A 22,984-nucleotide genomic window follows, 5' to 3' on the forward strand; every position below is an offset into this window, starting at 1 on the left:
ATGAAATCATCACTGTAAAGTCTGCAGATGACACAAAGATTGCGAGAGTGGTAAATACTTAAGAGGACAGGTCACTGATACAGAGAGATCTGGATCACTTAGTAAGCTGCTAAATGTAAACATGTACGTCTGGGAACAAAGAGTGCACGCTGCACTTACAGGATGGGGGACTCAATCCTGGGAAGCAGGGACTGAAAAAGATTTGGGGGGTCATGGATAATCAGCTAAACATGAGTTTCCAGTGCAAAAGAGCTAATGCATAAACGGGGGATCTTGAACAGAGAGGTCATTTTGTCTCTGGGTTTGGGACTGGGGCGACCGCTGCTGGAATCCTGTGTCCAGTTCTGGGTGTCCACAGTTCAAGAAGGAGGTTTATTAATTGGAGACAGTTCAGAGAACAGCCCTGAGAATGATTAAAGGACTGGAAAACCTGCCTTGTAATGACAGCATCAAGGAGCTCAATCTATTTAGCTTAACAAAGAGGTTACAGCATGACTCGCTAACAGTCTCTATTTACCTACATGGGGAACAAATATTTGTGTTAAGAAAGGGCTCTTCAATCTAGCGGAGAAAGATCTAACACGATCCAATGGCTGCAGATGGACAAATTCAGAGGGAAACACTGTAAGGCGTACATTTGTCAGAGTGAGAGTAATTAACCATTGGAACAATTTACCCCAGGGCCTGGTGGAGTCTCCATCACTGGCAATTTTTAGAATCAAGACCAGCTGTTTTTCTAAAAGATCAGCTGCTCTAGGGATTATTGTGGGGCAGGTCTCTGGCCTGGGTTACCCAGGGGGTCAGGCTACATGATCACAGTGGTCTGGCCTCGGAATCTATCCACGTTACTGGGCTGGGTAGAGCCGTGACGGGGTGAGATTTGCTCTGTTGGGTCAACAACCATCTGCACAGAAGTTACTGTCACCCCTTGCCAGGAAGCCGCCAGAAAACGCAGCCAGGGCGGGTCCCACCACCTTGTAGACGCCCGGCAAGGCGAGGCCTGTTTCCTGGACCTTGCCTTGGCTCCGTCTCTCCTTGGCACAGCCTTGCCTGCCAACCCCCCACCCCTTCCACCTGAGCCCTGGCAGGTTTGCGCCCCCCGGCCATGGGGCACGGCTCCCTGGCTCAGAGCCCCCCAAGCTCTGCCTGCTGCCCTGCCCCACGGGGAGCAGCCGGGGGGGCCCGAGCCTGCTCCAGTCCATCCCAGGGCTTGCGGCCGGGCAGCCCCTGGCCCCAGCCCCGCTGCTCGGTGGGGCCGGGCGAGGATCGGGCCCCCCCCCACGGGTGGGGGGGTCAGGTTGCAAAAAGGGGCCTGGGCTGGTTCTCTCAGCTGACTGCGGTCATGTGACCTCCCCTCCCCCGACTCCTCTTCCCCCGCCCGGGGCTCGCTCCGCCCCTGGAGCTGCCGCGGCGGGCCCGGGCGGCGGGGGGAGCGAGCCCGGCCCCGCAGCATGGCCTGGACCCGGTACCAGCTCTTCCTGGCCGGGCTGATGCTGGCCACCGGCTCCATCAACACCCTCTCGGCCAAGTGAGTCGCCGCGGAGCGGGAGCGTAGCTTGGGGGGTCCCTGCCCCCGGGCCCCGGGGAGCAACGCGGGGGGCGCTGCTGGCGGGGGGGGCCCGGGTCCCGGGGAGCAACGCGGGGGGCGCTGCTGGAGGGGGGGGGCCCTGCCCCCGGGTCCCGGGGAGCAACGCGGGGGGCGCTGCTGGCGGGGGGGGGCCCTGCCCCCGGGTCCCGGGGAGCAACGCGGGGGTCGCTGCTGGCGGGGGGGGGCCCTGCCCCCGGGTCCCGGGGAGCAACGCGGGGGTCGCTGCTGGCGGGGGGGGGGCCCTGCCCCCGGGTCCCGGGGAGCAACGCGGGGGGCGCTGCTGGCGGGGGGGGGCCCGGGTCCCGGGGAGCAACGCGGGGGGCGCTGCTGGCGGGGGGGGCCCTGCCCCCGGGTCCCGGGGAGCAACGCGGGGGGCGCTGCTGGCGGGGGGGGCCCGGGTCCCGGGGAGCAACGCGGGGGGCGCTGCTGGCGGGGGGGGGGGCCCTGCCCCCGGGTCCCGGGGAGCAACGCGGGGGTCGCTGCTGGCGGGGGGGGGGCCCTGCCCCCGGGTCCCGGGGAGCAACGCGGGGGTCGCTGCTGGCGGGGGGGGGCCCTGCCCCCGGGTCCCGGGGAGCAACGCGGGGGGCGCTGCTGGCGGGGGGGGCCCGGGTCCCGGGGAGCAACGCGGGGGGCGCTGCTGGCGGGGGGGGGGGCCCTGCCCCCGGGTTCCGGGGAGCAACGCGGGGGGCGCTGCTGGCGGGGGGGGGCCTGGTCCCGGGGAGCAACGCGGGGTGCAAAGAGATAGGGGGTGTTTTCTGTGGGCTCCCCCCTGGTCTGTCTGGTGGGGAGGGTAGGAGATAGGCTCTGATCTGGGTGATCGGGGCTCCCCTGGTGGGGCCCTCAGTCTCCCTCCAGCCCTCAGTAAATGGGGGGAGGCTGGGTGTTGAAGGGACCCTATTTCTCCTGGGACCAGGGTTGGGGGAGCTGGGGGAATGGCCCTCCCTTCCCATGGGGGGAGCTGCGGTTGGATGGGCCCTTTGCTCCATGTTGAGGGGGGGTTGTGACCCTGTCACTACCCCGGTGGGGTTAAGGTCCTGCTGCTGTGCGTGTGGACACAGCCCGTTCCGTGCCTCAGTTCTCCACCTGCTGCGCCGTGTGTGGCCGGCGCTTAACCCACTGGCATGTGTGTGTCCCGTGCTTTCGGCTCCACCTCCAGAAGGCTCTCGGCGGGGAGCCCGGCTCTGGCCCTGGAGTAACTTGCTCCGAAGGGGCACGTAGCCACGGGCCTTTGATGCGGAGCTAATGCTCTGAAGGTCAGCCAGGAACAGCCCCCCGCCAGACACAGCAAAGTGAGTTAACCTGTTGCCGAGGTCAAATCCTGTCTGGGTTGGGGTTCTCCTTTCATAAGGTGGCTCAGCGTGAGGAATAGCGCCCGGAAACGGAACAGTCCCTCCTCTGAGGGTGGCAATGCCCCGCTCTGCAAGGGAAGTCATAATATCCCTTGCTGGGCAGCGCTGCACCATATGGGGAGGGGAGATTTCTTCTACCCATTTCTCTGCCTGCCCCCAAAATGCCAGGCCACTGCCAATTAGGTATGCACTGAGATCTCCTAGCCCGGCCCACACAGCTGCACCTGTTCGGCCCAACAGCTACAACTTACGCATCTGTCCATGGGCTGGTCCCGCCTATGGGACTTGACTCTTCACCAAGCTGGAGCTAATTCCTGCCGTGGGGCTGTGTGTAAACTCGCTGTTAAGTTGCTTCTGGTTTCTAGGCCTTGCAAAGGTTGCAGTGCTATAAAGCCAAGGACATGCAGTTGGTTAGAAATGGGGCTTCCTTTCCCCCTGCAGCCAGTGAAAGAGCTGAGAGTGGGGATTTGGCCACTTCCCTTCCTGCAAAGCCTGCATGGGGAGAGGGATAGGAAGCCAGCTCTGATCTCCCGGCTTCTTGCGCCCTCAGGCGAGTAGGGAGCGTTGTCTACCCCGTCTTTGTTGTATCCGAGCTCTTTGCTGCAATGAATGAAATCGCAGATGCGGAAACTGAGTCACGGGGAAATTAAAGCAACTTGCCCAAGGTGGCCCAGGAAGCGACCCCACATCTCCTGAGCCCCTGCCTTGGCAAGCGTCTCAACAGAAACCTCTGATTAGTCGTTTTGTATGCCTCTTGCGAAATGCAGAGCTGAGTCAGTGTGGTGGTCAGCTGGCGGGGTTGATGGGTGTCTGGTCATGTGGCAGGTGAGGTCAGGCTCTGCCCTGACTTGTGCAGAAACTCTGCTGACTTAGCGTGAAAGACATGAGCAAAGTCAAGAAAGCGGCTTCCACTCTGTGACATACCGGGGCGCCTTCCGTCACACACCCCCTGCCCTACTTCGTGACTGTCTGGGTTGTGACCTCCGGTCCCTCTAGCTTTTCCTGCTGAGCATTGAGGCCGCATTTTAACACATCCTTCCTGGTGCTCAAAGGATGGCACAGATGCTACCTACACTCGTGGTGCAAGATGCAACCCATGCTCTCTGCTTCTCCAACAAAACTCAGCTTTGCCTCTCCTGATTTCCCCACCCCGGTTAGAAGTGACCTTGAATCCACGGGCAATTTAATTTGCGTGGTCGATTTTTAAATTCAGGCCGGTGGCACAAGTGGCTCAAGGCCGTTGCTGTCACGGAGTCCCTGGGCGATGCTCTGGAACTGCTCCCTACGAAGCCAGTCAGGACTCTGGGGAAGTCTCCTCTCGGGGAGCAGACTGTCTTCAGGACACACAGCTCACACTGCTTCCACCTTCCTGGGTCTGACCTCGGAGCATTCAGCCTCCTCTGCCCCTCCCTGCGCTTCCCACAGCGAGTCCACCCAGGCGGGTTCCGGGGGAAGCCAGAGGGTCTTGCCCCCCAACTCCGCAGTCAGACATAACTCTTAGCCAGCCGGTAAAACAGAGGTTTATTAGACAACAGGAACATGGTCTAAAACAGAGCTTGTAGGTGCAGAGAACAGGACCCCTCAGCTGGGTCCATTTTGGGGGCAGTGAGCCAGACAACCATGTCTGCACTTCATTCCACGTCCCCAGCCAGCCCCAAACTGAAACTCTCTCCAGCCCCTCCTCCTCTGGGCTTTTTCCCTTTCCCGGGCCAGGAGGTCACCTGATTCCTTTGTTCTCCAACCCTTTAGCTCTCACCTGGCAGGGGGGGAAGGGCCCAGGCCATCAGTTGCCAGGAAACAGGGTGTGGGCTATTCTCTGTGTCCAGACCCCTGCACACACCTGCCCTCTAGGGCTCTGCAACGATCATACACCCTTATCCCACCCCCTAGATACTTAAGAACTGCCTAGGGGAAACTGAGGCACCCCCACACTATTCAGAGGAAACGTTAAGAACAGTCCTGCTTCGTCACAGTTGCTGATCTGATAGGGGTTGTACTTACATCCAGGGTGCGTTGGACTGATTGAGGCTGGGAGACTTAAGGTGGCCTCTGTACGTGGCAGTAGCCCCCCATATGTTGCACAGGTTGGGAACCGGAATGGCCACGCCTGGGGATGTTGTGATATTTGGAACAAAAAAAAAACTTCGGAGTCAGAACAAAAAAAAATGTTCCCACACGATGGAAATTCCAAAATATTTCCTCTTGGGAGCAATCAAACCCGCTTTTGAGCCCTTTCACTTTCATATACAACGGTTTTGACTTTTTCCTGTTTGGGAAACTGCGTCGAAATCCCCTTGTTTCTGTGACGTACGGTGGGTGCCGGTTAGTCTCAAACTCTCTGTTCCCTGGCTGCAGCCCTACAAACCTGCCTGCAGCCAGGGCCACGGGAAGCAGGATCCAGGGTAGAGTCCAGGGAGGGGTTCCGTGCAGCCCCATGAACTCCCAGCATCCTGCTCTCCTTGGAAAACCCTGGCTGCAGCTTAGGGGCCTGGGCTTGACATGTCCCAGGGCTTCCTTCCTTTGCAGCCCTACAAATCTGCCTGCAGCTGGGGCTTTCAATGGGGAAGGGGGGCCTGTGGGCCTGCACGGTACCTCTCCCTGCTCAAAAACGTTCCTAATATCCAGGGTGGATTTGATTTAAATCACTAGTCAGAAAGACTCGATTTAATCATGGATTTCTACATAAAAGTGCCTTCTTGTTGGTTGTTATAACCTCAGTACATATTCTTCACAACTCAGAGATAGATATAGGTTTCATTTTTAGAAGGGACACACTACACACTTCTAATTTTGATGTTTTATTTTGAAAACTTTTCAGATGAGTTTTACAGCTATATCAGAAAATGATTGTTTGGTTATTTCATTTACCAAAGATAATTGAAGCAGATATTGAGGAAGTCATTGGGAGGTGAACTATCTCCAATTCAAAAGGTTAATCTTTAATATTTGGAGGACTTTCTTGCCAGGCTGTATTAGGAGGAGAACATCACCAGACAGACATTTCAATTGTTTTATTTAACAATTTCTCACCTCTATATATTATTTATTTATTTAAAAGAATTTTTGCTGTTAACAAGTATCTTATCTCTGGAGACACAAATCCACAGTTTGAGAACTGCAAAACTAAGCATCTCTGGTGGTATTTTCTAGACTGAGCACTGACTCCCATTGGGTAGATAGAAAAATCAACCTAAATAATCTCTACAGAAGCCCCTGGAACCCCATAAGATTGGGTCCCTAATCCACAAAGTTTTGGAACTCATTTACAAAACTTTTCTTAAACGTGACATGAATATATTGTCTCATACTATAGAATTAGAATGTATAATCCCTATTCCATGATGAGATCTTTGAGCTATAATGTATCTTAATTAAAACTATCTTTAGATTGATTTTTGAGGAAAAAACCTTTTTATCAAAAAAATCCGATTTAAATAAAAAACAGATTTTTTAAAAAAAATCATTGATTTTTATCCACCCTGCTAATAGCTAACTCCTGTTAAAGTCCGTGCGACGGGATCGGTGCTCAGGGGACCGTTGCTAATACTCGAAAGCTGTCTTCATCAGCATTGCCAGTGTGACGCTGGCAGACTAGGTGCCCGCTCATGCCGAAGCCCCGGCCTCGCTGGGTGCTGACAGATGCATAGGTGGAAGCCAGGTCGAGTCACTTGTCTATGAGCTCAAAGTGCTTGTGTTTGGTGTTTAAACTTCCTGAAAACTAGTGGGATGTTACCTGCGTTCATAGGTGCTGATTTCCTCTCCAACCTAACCCGGAGGGTGCTCGGCCCTGCCCAGCCCCACCTCTTCCCACCCCTGCCCCAGGCCCCACCCTGCCTCTTCCCACCACCTCCCCTGAGCATGCCCCGTCCCTGCTCCTTCCCTCCCTCACATGCACCACGGAACAGCTGATTGCAGCAGGCGCGGGGGGGGGAAACGTGGCTGCCTTTCCATGTGTGTGTAACACCGACAGACCTCGGTCATTGGCAGGCAGGAGGGATTGAACCTGGGACCTCAGGAACTAAATGTGTGAGTCTCTCCTGCATGAGCTGAAAGCCATGTGGCTCTTGGCTAAAGCTGTAGAGCAGACTCATTAATCTCGAAGTGGTCTTGGTGCCACTAGATGGGACAGAGCACCACGCCCAGAGGTGTGTGGGTTACAGGTGCTCCAGCCCTGGCGTATCCGTGGAGTCGGTTCCTATGCCTGCAGTGTTTTCACTTGTCTGTCTCCCGCTATAATGGAGCAGCGAATGTTTCCACTGCGTGTACCCCGTCACTGAGGCTGTGTCTACACTGGCAATTGAATGACAAAACGGTGGTCTTTCAGAGGAGTTAAACCCAACACCTCCCCTCCCGCCCAAAAAGACACAAATTTTGCCGCCACAGTCCCAGTGTGAACAGCGCGTGGTCGGCAGGAGAGTGCAAATGCTGCTCATGGCGGGTGGAAGAGTTTTGTCGGCAGGAGAGCCGACAGACAGTAGCTACACTGCGTGGCTTTTAGCGGCTCGGACACAGCCACGTCACTAAACGCTGTGTAGTGTAGACGCAGCCTTAATAAGCCCTCGACGGGGAGAGAGAGCCTCGAGAATGCAAACGAGGAACTTTAGCGGGAAATGTCACTTTCAAAGCAAGTGGCCATTGTGTGTGGTGATCGGAGAGAAGACTCTAGATGCATTTCTCACTCTCTGTCCTCAGAGCCCACCCGTGGGTAGTGACCCTGGCAGCTTGTTTTCTGGGAGAAGAAGACAGAAGTGTGGATTCAGGGAAAGATCCTTGTCTCTGGGCTGTCTGGATTCTAACGGTGCACCAGACGAGGGAGATCCCCAGGGTTATTCTGGGTAGCTCTGAGAGACTTTGGGGAAACTGGCAGATTGCTACATCTCCGCTACCATTTGGAATGATAGACTCTGACTCACCTGTGCATATATTTTACCTGCTTTAGCCCCTCAATAACTCACTTTTTCTTTGCTAATAAATCATTAGTTAGTTAACACTGGTAGCCAGTTCTCGAGTAGTCTTTGGTGTAAGATCTGTGGTACCAATTGATGGGGGTAAATGACTGGTCTCTTGGGACTGGGAGCAACCTGATGCGGTGCGCTTTTTGACGTAAGCGACCACTGATCACGAAGACCAGTTTGTCTGGGTGGCGAGAGAGACTGGAGAGGCCAAGGGGAGTGTCTGTGACTCCGTGGTAAGACTGGTCTAGTGACCCAGGAGTTCACATTCTCTTGGGGAAATCTGATTATAGACCACCCCACCCGTTTGGGGTGTCTGCCCTCTTTTCTGACAGTCTGCCCGGAGGTGGGCACTCACGGTCGCGAGCCGCTCCAGGCAGCGCGACAGCGAGTAACCGGCATCCACTACAGCAGACGGCGTGTGTGTGTGTTCCACGGGCACTTTGTGAGCAGCTCTGCCCCTATGAAGGGTGGACACGTGTGTGGCAAATCATGGGCGCTTAAAGATCGGGGAAGGGGGGCGGAGAAGATGGGGAGGCTGGAAGCCTGGTGCAGTGTGTTTGCCCTGCCACTGGTTACTCCCCTTGTTTTGTGGAAACGGGGACCTTGGCTTCTCAGGCTTCAAACTCAGCTCTTCTCAGCAGCTCGGGGGTCTGAGAACAAAGCCCTGGAAACACCCCCTTTCCCCACATATCAAACTTCCCTTCCCCAGGTAGCACTTTGCATCCCCGTTCTGTTCCGCACGTCTGAGAACAGGCTATCCATCCCTGAACCTCCCCTGGGGCCCTCACCTCTGTGTAATTACCTGGGGACTGACCTTGTGAATTCCTCAGCTAAGCTAGCCGGGTTCATGTTGGCTCTCTGATGTGTGGGTGTCTGGGGGGTGAGGGTGGGGTGTTAGGCGCACATGGGAACTAGTTAAACTGCTGGCGAGACAGATCCATCCCTAGACCCGGTCACCCACCTCCCCTGGCCGTCATCGTCTAGGAACAAACTAGGAGTCCCGCAGAGGCAGACCCGAAAGCACGTCCGATCAGAGGATAGGAAGCTAGTTGGTGAGACCTTGGGTCTGAATTGCAGCCACCTCTGGGGTGGAGGTGGTTGTGCCAGTGTTGGAGGGGCAAGGGAGACCATCGGCTTGAAGCACGGAGCCGGTGGAGCCTCGAACGTTCCCTCTCTGGTTTGGCGGAACTGGATGCTGGGCCGGCAGCTCCCGCTGAGCAGCACGCCTGCTGGCAGCTGAGCGAGGATGTGGCATAGAACGAGCGTGATTGGGGAAGGAAGCTAATCACAGGCCCTTGTCTCTCCCTGCCTGGCGTCTGCGTAACATGGGTGTGAAGGGGCAGGGCAGGGGGAATTGGGCCCAGGATCAGCCTCTGCCCGTCTCACATCCGGGGCAAAGGCAGTGCCGTTCGTAGGGGTAGAACGCTCTCCCCTTCCTGTCCCCTGCCAGCAGCTGATGCAACCCCCCTGGGCGGCCGATGGTGCTGTTCTGAAAGCTGCCCTTGGGCAAGCAGTGCTGGGCTGGGGCTGGCCCCATGGCTTGGACACACTGGGGCAGAGGAGGGGCCCCTCTCTCTTGTTAGCCTGTTGCTGCTGGGTGCAGAAACCTGCCTCCAGATGGGTTAATGTTGCGGAGGAAGGGGATGGGAGGCGGCTGGACAGCTGGCTCAGCCTTCACCTCCCCAAGGGCTGCCCCGCCATTCCTATCTCCGCATGCACAGGATCACCTGTCTGCAAAGGGGGTGCTGCTCCCTGGTTGGAGGGATCCCCGGCTCTCACTAGGCATCTCTCTTTCCCCGCAACCATGGCTGATCTAGTGAAGATTAATGCGGAGCTGACATCTGATTCCCAGGGGCCAGGGCTCTCTTACTCTGTCTGTTACATAGAGGTGTCCGGTTCGCCTCACTGTCACTCCCGGCCAGGGTGGGGCTGGAATTGGTGCCAGGAAACTTAAAGCTTTGTGCTCACCACTGGGCTTGCAGGCGAGTCTGTACAACGACTGGCCACGTGACAGCCCTTGTGTCTGCAGGCCCCTTTGAAAGCAACCTTTTCCCTCCTGGGAAGTATCTGCTGCTGGGGTGGTCTCCAAAGAGCGCTTTACCTTGGCTGCATGTCAGGAGTTTTGTAAACTGTAACACTGGCTGGGAACTCTTTGACAAATCCCTGACAAATCCCTTTTTGTCCCCCAAAAATGCTAATTTGTCAAAGCAGAAAGGGTTCACAAGATGGGGCTGGTTTGGACGAATCTCCCAACTTGGGAGAAACGTGGCAAGTTTTCCAGTTCAAAGTGACTTCTTTTCAGAACGTAAGCTTGCTAGGCTGAAAAGAAAAAAGAGAGACGATCAAAATGAAACACTTGGCTTGACCCAAACAAAAATCTTCTGACAGCTCGTTCGGCCACAGACGTCAAGATTTTTGTTGCGGTTCCAATTCGGGATGGTAAAAAATTCAAAACTCTTGAAAATATTCCCGGGACCGGGCAAGCGTTCCCCGCTGAGTGTGAACTGCAGAGACGTCAGTCCCCTGAGGCAATGGCTCCTCTGCCAACCTGCCCCAGAAGTGAGGGCTGGAGAAGGCGGCCCAGCTGCAGTCAGTCTCCAAATCACCGACAGCAGTGTGGGTACGTGGGGCACTGTGTTGCCCACTGCTGGGAGGTGTCCCTGATACTGAACTGTCATTCTGGGTGGGTGTCATGGCCATGGGGGACTTGAACCCCTGACTCTGCTCAGACAGTGTTCTGTGGCTTGCCTACGCAGCTAGAGCTCTGACAGCTTCTCAAAGCAAGGCTCTTCCCTTTGTTCCCCGGCTGGACTGTGCACGCTGCTGCTCTTAACCGCTTCCCCAAATCTGCAAGCCTGTGAAGCACGCCCAACGGCTCCCATCAAAGAGAGCCCTGAGCGTCACTGGCCCAGACTAACGGGAACAGCTCCAGCCTAGTGATCCCGCCTGAAAAGTTGGACTTATTCTCTAGGAACAGAAATCTGGGCAGCCAAGGTGACTGGAGTGAGACAAATGCAGTCCCCTTCTGTTCTGATTCATTGTCCGTCTAGTCCTGGTGACATATTAGGCTAGATAAAGCAGCAGTATGTGTCCAGTAGGCCAGGCCCTGTGTATTCTGCAGCATGCTTCTTAGTTGCAAAATCTATCCTTTGCCCCAGAATTGTAAGGGTCTGGTATTTATGGCTGTCAGGTAAGCCTTCCAAATGCAAACAGATGCAGTGTAGTCCTTCTGGGGTGGCAGCCAGGCTGAAACGCCCGCTAAGGGAGGGGTGGAGTGCCCCCTTCAGGTTGATGTGTTAACTCTGCTTAAATTGCCAACTGTCTCACTGCTGATCGCTTAAAAGCCATCCAGCTGGTGGGTTTCTCCTACCCTCTCAAACCGTTAAAAGCACCAGCTGTTCCCTCCAAAAACCCCTCACCTTCCGCCTTGCAATCTAATCTTCAGCAATGTGGGGTTTATGTTGTCAGAACACGTAACACATGGAGAACTTGGGTGCAGCTTAAAACACATAATGTCAAAACACATAGTGCAAAGGACACAGCCCAGATTGGATGAATCCCTTTAAATTCAGTCCAAAAACGCTGCTAGAGAACTTGCTGACGCCAGACTGCCGGGTGCTGGGCCGGGGCCTTGATGGTCGGCCATGATTTTGCATTTGCAGGGAGCTGGACTTGACCTGAAACACTTTCCACCTCTCAGTTCTGTCGTGCAGGCTGCCCAGGGCAGAGGCCAGGTTGTGTGACAGGAAGACGGCGCTTTCCCCGTCCTGGATATACCGTGATCTGTGGGGGGGTATTGAATAAAGCTCATTTGTTTATGAAATGCTGTGAGCCGCTCCGTGACCTCAAGCACTTTCCTAAAGGGTGGTGGGTTGGGGGTAACCCAAGAGCTTGTCCAGACCTTTACAGATTTCATTGGATGAGAAAAGGGGGTGGGGGGCAAAGAATTCCTCCTGTCTTTCAGCCAGTCCTAAGTAATCCTCAGTGGGCCGGTACAGGGCTAAGACATGATTGAAGCAGAGATCAGCCTGTCCTCTCCTTAGCGCCTGTCATCCAAAGATCTCCAGATCGATAACCTCCCCTCCCAGCATCCTGGGAGGCAAATATTCCCCAACCAGCCACGAAACAGCGAATAATGGCTTGGGCTGATGGAGCAAGCTGGAACCCAGGAGTCCTGGGTCTCGGGCCCCTGCTTTAATAGCTGGACCATGCTCCCAGTAAGAAGCGGGCCGAGGTGATGCAGCTGTGCAGAGAGCTGTTCATTTTTAAAACGCAGCACTCCCTTGGCGCAGTTTGCTCTCCACCTGCCCGGTGGGGAAGTGTCCTCGGCCGAGCCATGTTCCTCGGTAAATACCGGAGATCCCTCCGCTACCTAGTGCGATACTTAGAGACTACTTTTCCTTGCCGGCTGCGGAAGAACCTTGCCCCGTTACGGCTGCGCACTGGTTTCCCCCGCAGGCTAAAGGAAGGGGGCTGCCCGTCTGCTCTGAAAAGTGTCCGTTGGGTAGCGCCGCTCTTGGGGATGCGTGAGCCGGAGGAGAATCCAGCTCGCTCTGCCAGCGCTGCGCTGGGCTGGTGGGAGTGAGTCTTGCTCGACCCGGAGCGGATCTGGTCGGTCAGAAGGGGCTGTCTCCCGGTTGTAGCTGCATGCAAGAGTCTCCGGCCCCGGCTGTTTTCCAGCAGGACTTAGCATAGAGGTCCCCAGTCTGGGGAGGCATGCGCCCCTATGGAGGAGCATTCGGGAGGGTGCAGCTGGGGCCTGGGCCAGCCCCCACAGGGGGCAGGGAGGGAGCACCCCCAGCTCCGCTCCTGGACCCAGTCCCTGCTGCCGGCCCCATGTCCGAGGTCCTGGCTGCTGGCACTGGCTGCCGGCCTCAGCCTCTAGCTATGACCCCAGCCCCCTTACCCCTGTCTGTGTCCCCCCCTCCCAGAGCCGTGGCCCTGCTCCTGGCCCCAGTTTGGGGGGACACGGAGAGGTGGGGGGGGCGTGAGGTAAAATGTTTGGGGACCCTGGCTTAGCGGTAGCTGGGGTCACTGTAGCAGGTCCCTGGTTCGTTGAAAGGGGAAGGGCCGGGATTTACGCTCTGCAGGTTTCCTATTCTAACGGCAACCCTCCCCCCCACCCCGTCTCGGTTTCAGATGGGCTGACAACTTCAACGCGGGGGACTGCGGTGGGACTGCAGAGCACAGCTTCCAGCATCCCTTCCTCCAGGTACGGCCGGTGCCCCGCGGGGCCGTGGCTTTCACCAGGCGTGCGGACTCGGAGGGCGCACGCACGCCCCGCTCGTGGCAGATCTCTCCTCCCAGCCCCCCTGGCGGGGGGAGGGGAGATGGGGCTCAGCAGAGCTGGGTTCAGGCCAGCTGTTGACCATGCTTCCTCCCTGGCCCGCCCTGATGGCAGCGCCTTTCGGGGAGCAGAGGGGGTTATTCTGGGGGGGGGTGTCATGTCCTCCCCCCACCTCCCCGTCTCTCCACCCCTTCCCGGATCAGCAGGTTTGCGCAGCTGATGGTATAATGTTTTAAGCTCTGGCCTGTCCCGCCATCCAGGGCCTGCGGGATCCACTGGCACAGCTGAAGGGGAGGCTGGAGCTGTGGGGCGGCAGAGCTTCCTGGGTCTGCCTTGCTCCGGGGAGCAGTCACTGGGTGCGGAGCTGCGGCTGCCCCTGAGATACCAGCGCCCCGTCTCTGCCGAGCCGCCTCCCCACAGAGCTGCCGTGTCCATGTTTCAGGCCGTGGGAATGTTCCTGGGCGAATTCTCCTGCCTGGCTGCCTTCTACCTCCTGGTCTGCAGGGACCGGCGGCGAGCAGAGCCCAGCCTGGCCCCCGCGCAGCCCTTCAACCCGCTGCTCTTCCTGCCCCCGGCGCTGTGCGACATGACCGGGACCAGCATCATGTATGTGGGTAAGTGCTGGGTGCTCCGGGCCTGGGGGGCGGAAGGGGGCACCTGATAAGCAAGGGGCAAGTGGAGTTGTCTTTAAAACCCTATGGAACGTCATGCCTTTTTGCAGGTGGTCCTTCCTGGGGGGGTTAACGCCCCACAGTTAATCCCCCCGGAGCACTGCATTGCTCATCTGTTTTGCAGAGAGACCAAACCAACAGGCCACCGAACAATGTGTGTTCCCCAGTCAGCTCTCCGGAGATTGCACCTTCTCTCGGAATGAGGCCCGCTTCCTGTAGGGGGTGACCTCTCCTAAGTGGGCAGAAACTGAAGTTATCTTAAGTACTTATCTGGCCCCGTTACTGTCGCGTCTGAGCACCTCACACTCTGGAGTGCAGCTTTCCGTGCGACCCCTCTGTGAGGCAGAGCTATTAGCTCTAGTGTACAGAGGGGAAACTGAGGCACAGACTGGCAGCGACTTGCCCACAGTCGCACAGGGAATCTGGCGGAGCTAGGATTTGAACCCTGGCCTCCTGATTCCCAAGGTAGCGTCCTAACTTTGGCACAGTCCTTCCTCTAAGCTAGCCATCCCCCAAATCATCTGCTTTGACCACTTCCTTCCTCCAGCCAATCAAGGTGAGGACGGAAGCCTTGTGTCCGCAAATGGCTAAGAAGCTCTTATGTTCCGATGTCCTTTATGAAAATAATCAGTTTTAATAACCCCCCCTAGAAACTCAGGGCCCGATTCCCCACCGCCCTGATGCTTGGGTCATCCTCATTCACCCCTGTGCAGAGTGGGTGGGAAATGTTGTGAGTTGCGGGCACTTTGCCAGCTATAAATAACACAAGGGGCAAGGTTGGGGGGGAAACGGGCTTTAAAACCAGGGGCACAAATCTCATTCTGGCTGCTCCTGGACCTAGTGGTGTGAGGAGTTCTGGCCGCGAGAGAAGGCTCGGAAAGGGGTTCTTGCTCAGCTGGCTCGGTCACGTTAAAATCAGGAAATAAAACCATCCACCACAAAACGCAAGCTGTCCTGCCCTTGAGCAGAGGGGGAGGGGCCCTTTCCACAAGGTCTCGGCACAGAGCTCACAGCTCCAATGAAAGTCACCCCAAAAACTCCCTCGCTGGGAGCGGCATTGAGCCGGTGACCCTCCCACGCGCGATGGATGAAGCACAATTAATTGCGAGCATGTCAAAGGAGACGTCGCTCAGACTGATGCTGATTAAATCCTATTTAACGTCCGGTGGTTGTGTTCTCGAGCCGCAGGCTGGAGCCGTTGGAGGGACGGGGAGCGGGGGAAGCTTTGACTGCAGGCTGGGAAGGATGCCGCGGCTGAAACATTCTGCTGGGCACAGTCGCTCCCTCCATGCCTCCCAGATTTAAAAGGCCTCATCGTGCTGCCTTTTGGGGGGCTAGAACCGGGATCCTGGTGATAAACCAGAGCGTTTGAGTTGGAGGAGATGCTCTGCAAGCTGTACTGGTATAAAGGCATTTATCCTCTGGGCTTCCCGCCACCAGAAGGCGACGTAGTCACCCACCCGCATGCTACTCTGGAGGGGAACAATGAGTCCCTTGCTAAATGGGCTCCTGTAATGGCCTGGTGTGGAGACAGCTGGCAGGACAGGAATAGCAATGGGGCTGCGGTGCATCTAGGGGGGAGGGGAGGAATGGCCTAGCTGGGGGTCAGGATTGAGGCGTGTCTGGTCCGGCAGCTCCACTCACAAGCACGTTCCTTCGCCGTAGCCCTGAACATGACCAGCGCCTCCAGCTTCCAGATGCTGCGCGGGGCCGTGATCATCTTCACCGGGCTGCTCTCGGTGGCCTTCCTGGGCCGCAAGCTGGTGCCGAGCCAGTGGCTGGGGATCTTGGTCACCATGGCCGGGCTGGTGGTGGTGGGGCTGGCGGACATGCTCGGCAGCCGCGACGAGACGCACAAGCTGAGCGAGGTCATCACAGGTACGTGGGGGGGGAAGACAGCCTGGGAGGGCCACGAAGGAATCTGAGAGGGGGTCGTCACTGGGGATAGATTTTTCCGAGTGGGACTGCAGCGCTGGGTGGGACTGGCTGCGGGAATGCGGGTCCTGAATGCAATAGATCCCTGCTGTGATTACTCCGCCCGGCGGGTGGGGCGTCGCTGTGTCTGGAGACCCCCCCACGTTCTCTCTTCCCCGCCCCCCTCCAGGTGACCTGCTCATCATCATGGCCCAGGTGATCGTCGCCATTCAGATGGTGCTGGAGGAGAAGTTCATCTACAAACACGACGTGCACCCGCTGCGGGCCGTCGGCACGGAGGGTAGGTGGCAGCGGGGGGAGGGGGCTGGGTGGCGGGAGCCCCATACCGGGTGCTAGGTGGAGGAGCTCTGGTGACCTGTGGGCCGCTCTGGGCTACTGACTCCGAGCAGGGAGCCTGCGGCCGAGCCCCCTTGCCGCTCGCACTGGGAGACGCAGCAGGCGGCATCCTGCATCGCAGCCTCCGAGGCTGGCGCTAGGCTGTGGGGACTGAAGCGTTTATGGGGGGCACCTGAAGTGTCCCTGTCCACTGAAAACATAGGGTCCGGGGTCTGCACCCAGGCAGCAAGGGCAAACTGGCAGCTGGTGGGAGGGGAGCAAGGGTCTCTTTGTTGCCACCCACCACTCCAGTCACAGTAAATGGGGCTGGGGGTGCTTGGAAGAGCTGTCTTTAGCTAGGCTGCTTTCCATGTGACTGAAACAGCGTCGGGGGTGGATACTGCAGCAAGGGGGAGGAATATAGGGTGGGTCTAGGGGAGGTCTCCTTAAAACTCTGGTTCATTTCCCACCCCTGCAGCTCACTTGTGCCTGGCGGGGGGGGTGACTGGATCCTGCGTGACTCAGGACAGCCTCTGAAAAACTGCATCTTTCTCCCGAAATCCATCCCACCGCAAAACCCAGATCCAGCGTTCAGGGGCCCCAGATGGATTCCCGGGGAAGGAAAGGCCCCATGTTAAGGGGGGGTGGGGGGGACTCTTGGGGAATGAGCCCCAACCAGCAGCGCCTGGCTTTTCTGCCCCCCCCATCACCACCCCCGCCTTGCTCCCTCCCAGGTTTCTTTGGCTTCGTCATCCTGTCCCTGCTGTTGATCCCCATGTACTACATCCCGGCGGGCAGCTTCAGCGGCAGCCCGCGGCAGGTGCTGGAGGACACGCTGGATGCCTTCTGCCAGATCGGCCGCCAACCCCTCATCGCCCTGGCCCTGGTGGGCAACATCAGCAGCATCGCCTTCTTCAACTTCGCCGGCATCAGCGTCACCAAGGAGATCAGCGCCACCACCCGCATGGTGCTGGACAGCCTGCGCACCGTGGTCATCTGGGCCGTCAGCCTGGCCGTGGGCTGGGAGACCTTCCACGGCCTGGAGATCCTGGGTTTCCTCATCCTCCTGGCCGGCGCCGCCCTCTACAACGGCCTGCACCAGCCCCTGCTCGCCAGGCTGCCCTGGCGCCGGCCCCCAGCGGGTGCCGTGGGCTCTGAGGCCGAGAGGGAGAACCTGCTGGGAGGGGAGAGGGCACCCATCAACGGGGACAGCTGAGGAGCCGGACCCCATGGGGCGTGGATGCCAGATCCCCGCCCCCGCCTCCCCCCCCCAGCCCCCTGGCACGGTCTGGGACACCGAGCCTGCCTCTCTGTGCTCTGTTGGCTCTACTGGGCCTCCAGGCATTCTGGGCACGGCTCCTCTGGGGCTCGATCTGGCTCCTCCGGGATTCGGAGAGTGAAGGTCACTAGAGGTGCTCCCCCTCCCGATTAAAATGCCTCTGCCCATCCCCAGCGGAGGCCCTGCCCTACCAATGGCGCACACGGGTTATGCGCCCCTTCCTCCCAGGAGGTCGCAGTGACATCCTGTTCTGTGGGTCCCCTTCCTTCTCCCTGACCTCTGCCGCCTGCCTGGCTGCACGACCCAGGGCTGTGCCAGGATGGGTTGATGGACCAGCAAGGGCCATGCGTGCCCTTGTTGGCGACCTTCATCGGGGGCACCTTCACCTTCTCCCCTGCCCCCCAAGGAGGAGGACTTGCTCTACCCACCTGCAGCGTCTGACGGTGTGACTGGAGGAAACCGTTACGCCAGGCTAGTGGGACAGGCCCATGACCCCTATTCTGTCCCGCTTGCAGATGGAGCCTGGAGGAGCACTGGACTCATGGACGGGCCTGGGAGGCCCCATGAGAGCAGCTGTGGAGGGCAAACGCTTCTCTGCAACGCTCGCTCTGCGTTAGCCGCACACGCCAGCCCTGCCTGGAGGCGTAAGAGTGGAACGCAGGCCGGGGGCTTGTTGGTTCCACGGTGCCCCAAGCCCAGGTTGAAGGCGGGGCCCTTATCTGCGGGGGATCACCCTTCTGCCTTGTATAGCTGGGAAGAAGGGGGTGGTGCTTTCATCTCCCAGCAAGTGCCTACTCTCCCATGCATGGAGGTCTCTATTCCCCTCCCCTGGAAGCTCTCTGCTTCAGCCATCTCCTGGCACAGAGCTGAAGCCGTCTGCAGGGTGGGGCCCTGTTTGCTGCACCCAGGGTGGTGTTGGGGGACTTTAATGCTGCCCGCTGGCCCCTAGGAGCTGGGCTGCCGGGGGCCAGTGGAGCACAGGTGGCTGGCAGGGGCGCGCCGTGCCATGTGCAGGAAGATGTGCCATTCCGTGCATGCGTGCAGGGTGTGACCTTGTGCAGACAGCGTGTGCAAGGTCACACTGGGCGGAGGGGGCCATTTTGTTCTACAAAATGGCGTCCTCCCTGCAGGGGCTGGCTGGAATGGGCTGTAGGGCTGGGGCATGCAGTGTGTACATAGGCACCACGCCCCTGTGGGCTGGTTCCTGCCCTGCTCCCTCTGTTCAGGGGAAGGTTGTCACGCCAGGCAGGGAGCGATCGAAGCTGCTGGACTCACCCCAGCCAGGGCGCTCGCAGCCTGACCCGCCCTGCAGCGGGGGCGATACAGGCGTGGCCTGGCCTGGGAGGGACATGATGCCCATCTTGCCTTGGAGCACTGAGCAGTGTGTCTTGTAACCAGTAAAGCACAGACCAGGGAGCCCCCTCTGCAGCAGCTGCCTGGGGTCGGGGGAGAAGTCTGGGCCTTGTCTCTCTTTTACTGGAATCGCTCACCCTCCTGCTGGGGCTTCCTCTGCCTGCTGCATACAGGGTTGTTCTCTGTTCCCAGCGGTGCCTGGGCCTGCTGGCCAGCTTCCCCCTCCTGCCTCCTCCCATGCAGAGCTGAGCCCTTACCGGGGCTCCGCCGTCCCTCAATGTCCTTGAACTGGCCCAGGGCCTTGCCCCGAGGTACCTCCCCGTGCCCGTCCTCATTGCTTTCCCTGCCCCTTCCAGCGCAGGTGGGAGGTGGTCATATTTCAGAGCCCCCCGCCTGTATTCCCCCTTCAGCGAGGACACCTGCTCTCAGCCCCCAGGCTGCTACTGCTCCGGGGTGGAGCCCCCTCTCTCTCCCTTCTGACCAGGGTTCCCTGCCTTCCCTGGGTTGTGCCCAGCACGGCCAGGCTGCCCAGGCAGGCCTGCTTGCTTTCCCCTCTGAGCTGGTTCCCGGTGCCTCCCGGCGTTACAGCGATCGTACAGCACTTCCTCTGCTGGCCTGTGTTAGGGTTAAGGTAAAGGCACTGCAGAGAAACCATCACAGGAACTTGCGTGCCCAGCTCCCCCCCCTGTGTCGTCCCCCCCCCCCCCCCCCCTATGGGTTCTGGGTCCTTCACCGCCATGCTCCAGGGGTTTCCGTGTGGGTTCTAGCTCATCACAGCTTCAGCTCACACCAAGCACCCCGGCTTATGGGGCCTGGTCCTCCCACCCCTGCCCTGAGGCTTGGGACCCGCTGTGGACCAGAGGTCCTGTCTGTGCTGGCTCAGGAGGAAGGCCCTGCGTGGGTTTAAAATCAGGGTATTTATCCAGAAATCTTTTCTTTGGCCCCTGGAGCATGGAGTTTGGACTTGTATTGCGTTTCTCCCCAGGGGCTGGCTTCAAAGGGCTGATAACCGGAGGAACTAGGGTCGTATCCCCCCCTCCAGGTGCACAGTTTTGCATGTTTAACACAATGGACCCCGTGGTATTAACCCTCCTTCACGAACGTTTAACTCACTTCAGTAGTGTGACTCTGAATTCCCCAAGGCTTGTCCAGGACCCTGCAGAACAGGGTCCGGCTGGGGAGCCTGGGTTCTCTCTCTTCACTCTCCTCTGCATTTCTCCTCCCCAGCTCATTCATTCCCTCCTTCCCACGCACCCTCCCAACCTCCAATAAAATTCAAAACCTTTCTCCCTTACACAATGGAGTAAAAGCAGCCCCATTGCTCTCCCTCTGTCCACCTGCTTTCCTGTTCGGTTTGCGGGGCTCAGGCCAGGAGCTGATCTGCCCTGATGCAGTGCATGCCAGGTGGGATCCTCCCTCCCTAGGCCCCAGTCAGCTCTGGAAGCTGATTTCCTTCCCGGGAGCCAGCTGTGTGCAATCCCCTACGTACATCCTCCGCTGCCCGCATGTCGGCGGCGTGGCAGGAACTGGTACAGAGAGGGCCATGCCCATGTTTGGGGCTGCTAAGATGGATGTTACATCCCCCAAACCTTCCAGCTTTGTGGAAATGCTCACTTCCAGCCCATCCCCGGGGAGAGGAGGGGGCGAGTTATTTGGGCCGAGAGGGGTAGAGAAGCTGCATGCAGGGCCTGCTGGCTCCTATGATGTGGAAGTGCAGCCTGGGGAAACTAGCATCCTTGGAGCCGATGCTGGGGCAAAGCACCTTCTGGCTGGGTTGGCAGAGATGCCCCCCGTTGGCATGTCACCTCTGCAGGCTCTGCCCTGTGTGTCTTGGCTGGACAGGTCACTGCTGCTGCGGACCCACTCCGCCACCTGGGGGCACTGGGCACAGCCTGCAGCAGGCGCTCCGATGTCCGGGTGATGGGCGGCTCTTGAAGAGCCTGGGATTCATAGATACTAAGGTCAGAAGGGACCATTATGATCGTCCGGTCTGACCTCCTGCTCAACGCAGGCCACAGAATTTCACCCACCCACTCCTGCAATAAACCTCTCACCTATGTCTGAGCTATTGAAGTCCTCAAATCATGGTTTAAAGACTTCAAGGAGCACAGAATCCTCCAGCAAGTGACGCGTGCCCCATGCTACAGAGGAAGGTGAAAAACCTCCAGGGCCTCTTCCAAGCTGCCCTGGAGGAAAATTCCTTCCCGACCCCAAATAGGGCGATCAGCTGAACCCTGAGAGGAGGCTGCAGCAGAGGGTCCTGGGTGTCCCTTGCAATGCAATGCTCTGCCCAGCAGTGTCTGGGGCCCTTTCCCTGGATCAGGGACCCCCATTTCCTGCAGGCGGTGCTACCAATCCGACACCTCTTTCCTCTCAGTAAGAAGCATGAGGAGGCCATGACAGGGAGCTGGGGTTTGGGCTTCCTTGCAGAGCTGTGGGAGAATGCACCCCTGGTCAATGGCTCGGGGGGGGGGGGGGATTTGGCTCTGAGGAGAGGGGCAAAGGAAGGCAGAGGCACAAATTAAGTCCTGCTTATGGGGCTGAAGTGGGACTTGGGGGCTGCCTTGGCATTGCACTGGCCCTCAACCCAGGGCTGAATTCCTCCCCTTCCCCACTGAGGAACCCCTGTCGCTAGGTGAAGGGGGCGGTTCTCCGGGCAGCCATGCCGCATAGCCTCCTTCTCTTAGGAACTCCCTCTGCGGTGTCTGTAACTCTCAACAATTTGCATGCAGGCTTGCTGCATATGTGCAGCTTACTGGGGTGGTGCTTGGAGCATCTATCAGGATTGTGGCCCTGTTACGCTAGGTGCTGTACAGATCCTTAGAGAGAGAGAGCCCCTGGCCTGAAGTATAAGGTAGGAGGCAGCAGGCGAATACAGTGATCAGGATGAGCAAGGAAACCATAAGCTAATTATGAGAGGACGGATGGCTTAGGGTTTGGAAGACAGGAGTTCAAGTCTACTCCAACCTAGATTCCCTGTAGGCACTTGAGCTGTAGACTTAGCCTTTCTGTGCCTCAGTTTCCCCTCCCTAAAATAGGAGTGACAGCACTCTGCCCTACTTCCCATTTCAGGACCGCAAAGATTGTGCACATGTGTTTCGGTTTAAAGATCATGAGGGACTCAGCTGCCATGGTGGTGGGAGCCTTATAAAATAGGCAGGTTTGGAAGGGTTGGATTTATGTCAGCAAACGTCGATTTCACAAACTGAGCGAACCATGTTTTCATCAATAACAATGAAAATTTACACACCGTCAAAGTAAGAAAAACGCTGCTTGAAAACTTGCACTTAGAGTGAAAATCCAGTGATTTAGAGCTTGGAATTAGGCTGGTTACAAATGGCCGCATCAATGAACCATCAAACCAGATTTGCTTTGTTGATTCAAGGATCATTTCGATGTGTATTTTGACATGTGACATTGACAATTTGTCTTTGAACCGTTTATCAAGCTTTCACTTCTTGAATTATGAATGTCGACCACCATTAAATAAGTGCGGGCCTCTCCCCACCGTGATTTCCCACAATTGTGAACATTTAAATTGATAAACGTCAAAAAATGCTTCAGAATAAAACAGAGAGATTAGCCCCGGACACTATATAAAAAAAAATTAAATTCTGCCAAGCCTAAGACTGTTTGTGGCGTCGATGCAGCTGTGTTGGTCCCAGGATAGGAAAGAGAGAAGGTAGGTGAGAGAAAGTCTTTTGTTGGACCATCTGTTGGGAAGTAGAAGCTTTTGAGCTTCACAGAGCTCTTGTACTGGTCTGGGGAAGGTAACCGGCGTGTCGGCACTAAATACAAATTGGGTCAGATTATTGGTTCACACCTGCTGTAGGACAGCGGTTCTCAACCAGGAGCCCCTGGGGCTGGGGGGGTTGTATGAGATTCCATGGGGACCTGCAGCTGAAGCCTGAGCCCCAGCACCCCCAAGGGGCTGAAGCCAGGAGCCGTGGCGTGAAACCCAGAGTCTTGGTCCCCCCCGCAGGGCTGAAGTGTGGAGCTGCTGAGCTGAAGCCACGAGCCCTGGAATCCCCCATGGGGCAGAAGCCCTGAGCCCTGGTGCCCCCCATGGATCTCAAGCGTGGGGCCGAAACCCAGATTCACAAGCTCCTGTGCCCTCAAGGGGCAGAAGCCCTGAGCCTCCGTGCCTCAAGGGGCTAAAGCCAGGGAGCCCAGAGCCCTGGTGCCCTGCAAGGAGGAAGCCTGGAGGTGCCCCCCTACTGTCAGCAGCTGAAGCCCTGAGCCTCCAGTCATG

General features: G+C 57.7%; 1 protein-coding gene across 1 annotated transcript; it reads left to right on the forward strand.

Annotated features, from left to right (window-relative positions):
* The first annotated feature begins 1,361 nt into the window (after positions 1-1,361).
* On the forward strand, positions 1,362-19,824 carry SLC35F6 (solute carrier family 35 member F6). The gene is made up of 6 exons (XM_048846036.2): positions 1,362-1,528; positions 13,032-13,104; positions 13,622-13,793; positions 15,516-15,728; positions 15,955-16,065; positions 16,835-19,824. Exons 1-6 carry the CDS (start codon positions 1,452-1,454, stop codon positions 17,314-17,316), a joined length of 1,128 nt encoding a protein of 375 aa, XP_048701993.2. The 5' UTR covers positions 1,362-1,451; the 3' UTR covers positions 17,317-19,824.
* The last annotated feature ends 3,160 nt before the right edge of the window (positions 19,825-22,984 follow it).

The sequence above is a fragment of the Caretta caretta genome, chromosome 3, assembly GCF_965140235.1.
Source record: "Caretta caretta isolate rCarCar2 chromosome 3, rCarCar1.hap1, whole genome shotgun sequence".
Classification (NCBI taxonomy): Eukaryota; Metazoa; Chordata; order Testudines; family Cheloniidae; genus Caretta; species Caretta caretta.

What these genes read in the sequence shown, in the direction of transcription:
- SLC35F6 (XM_048846036.2), top strand. Translation starts at nt 1,452, where the DNA reads ATGGCCTGGACCCGGTACCAGCTCTTCCTGGCCGGGCTGATGCTGGCC. An exon ending in ATCAACACCCTCTCGGCCAA is followed by an intron (nt 1,529 to 13,031) that starts GTGAGTCGCCGC and finishes TCTCGGTTTCAG; the next exon opens with ATGGGCTGACAACTTCAACG. An exon ending in GACCAGCATCATGTATGTGG is followed by an intron (nt 13,794 to 15,515) that starts GTAAGTGCTGGG and finishes CCTTCGCCGTAG; the next exon opens with CCCTGAACATGACCAGCGCC.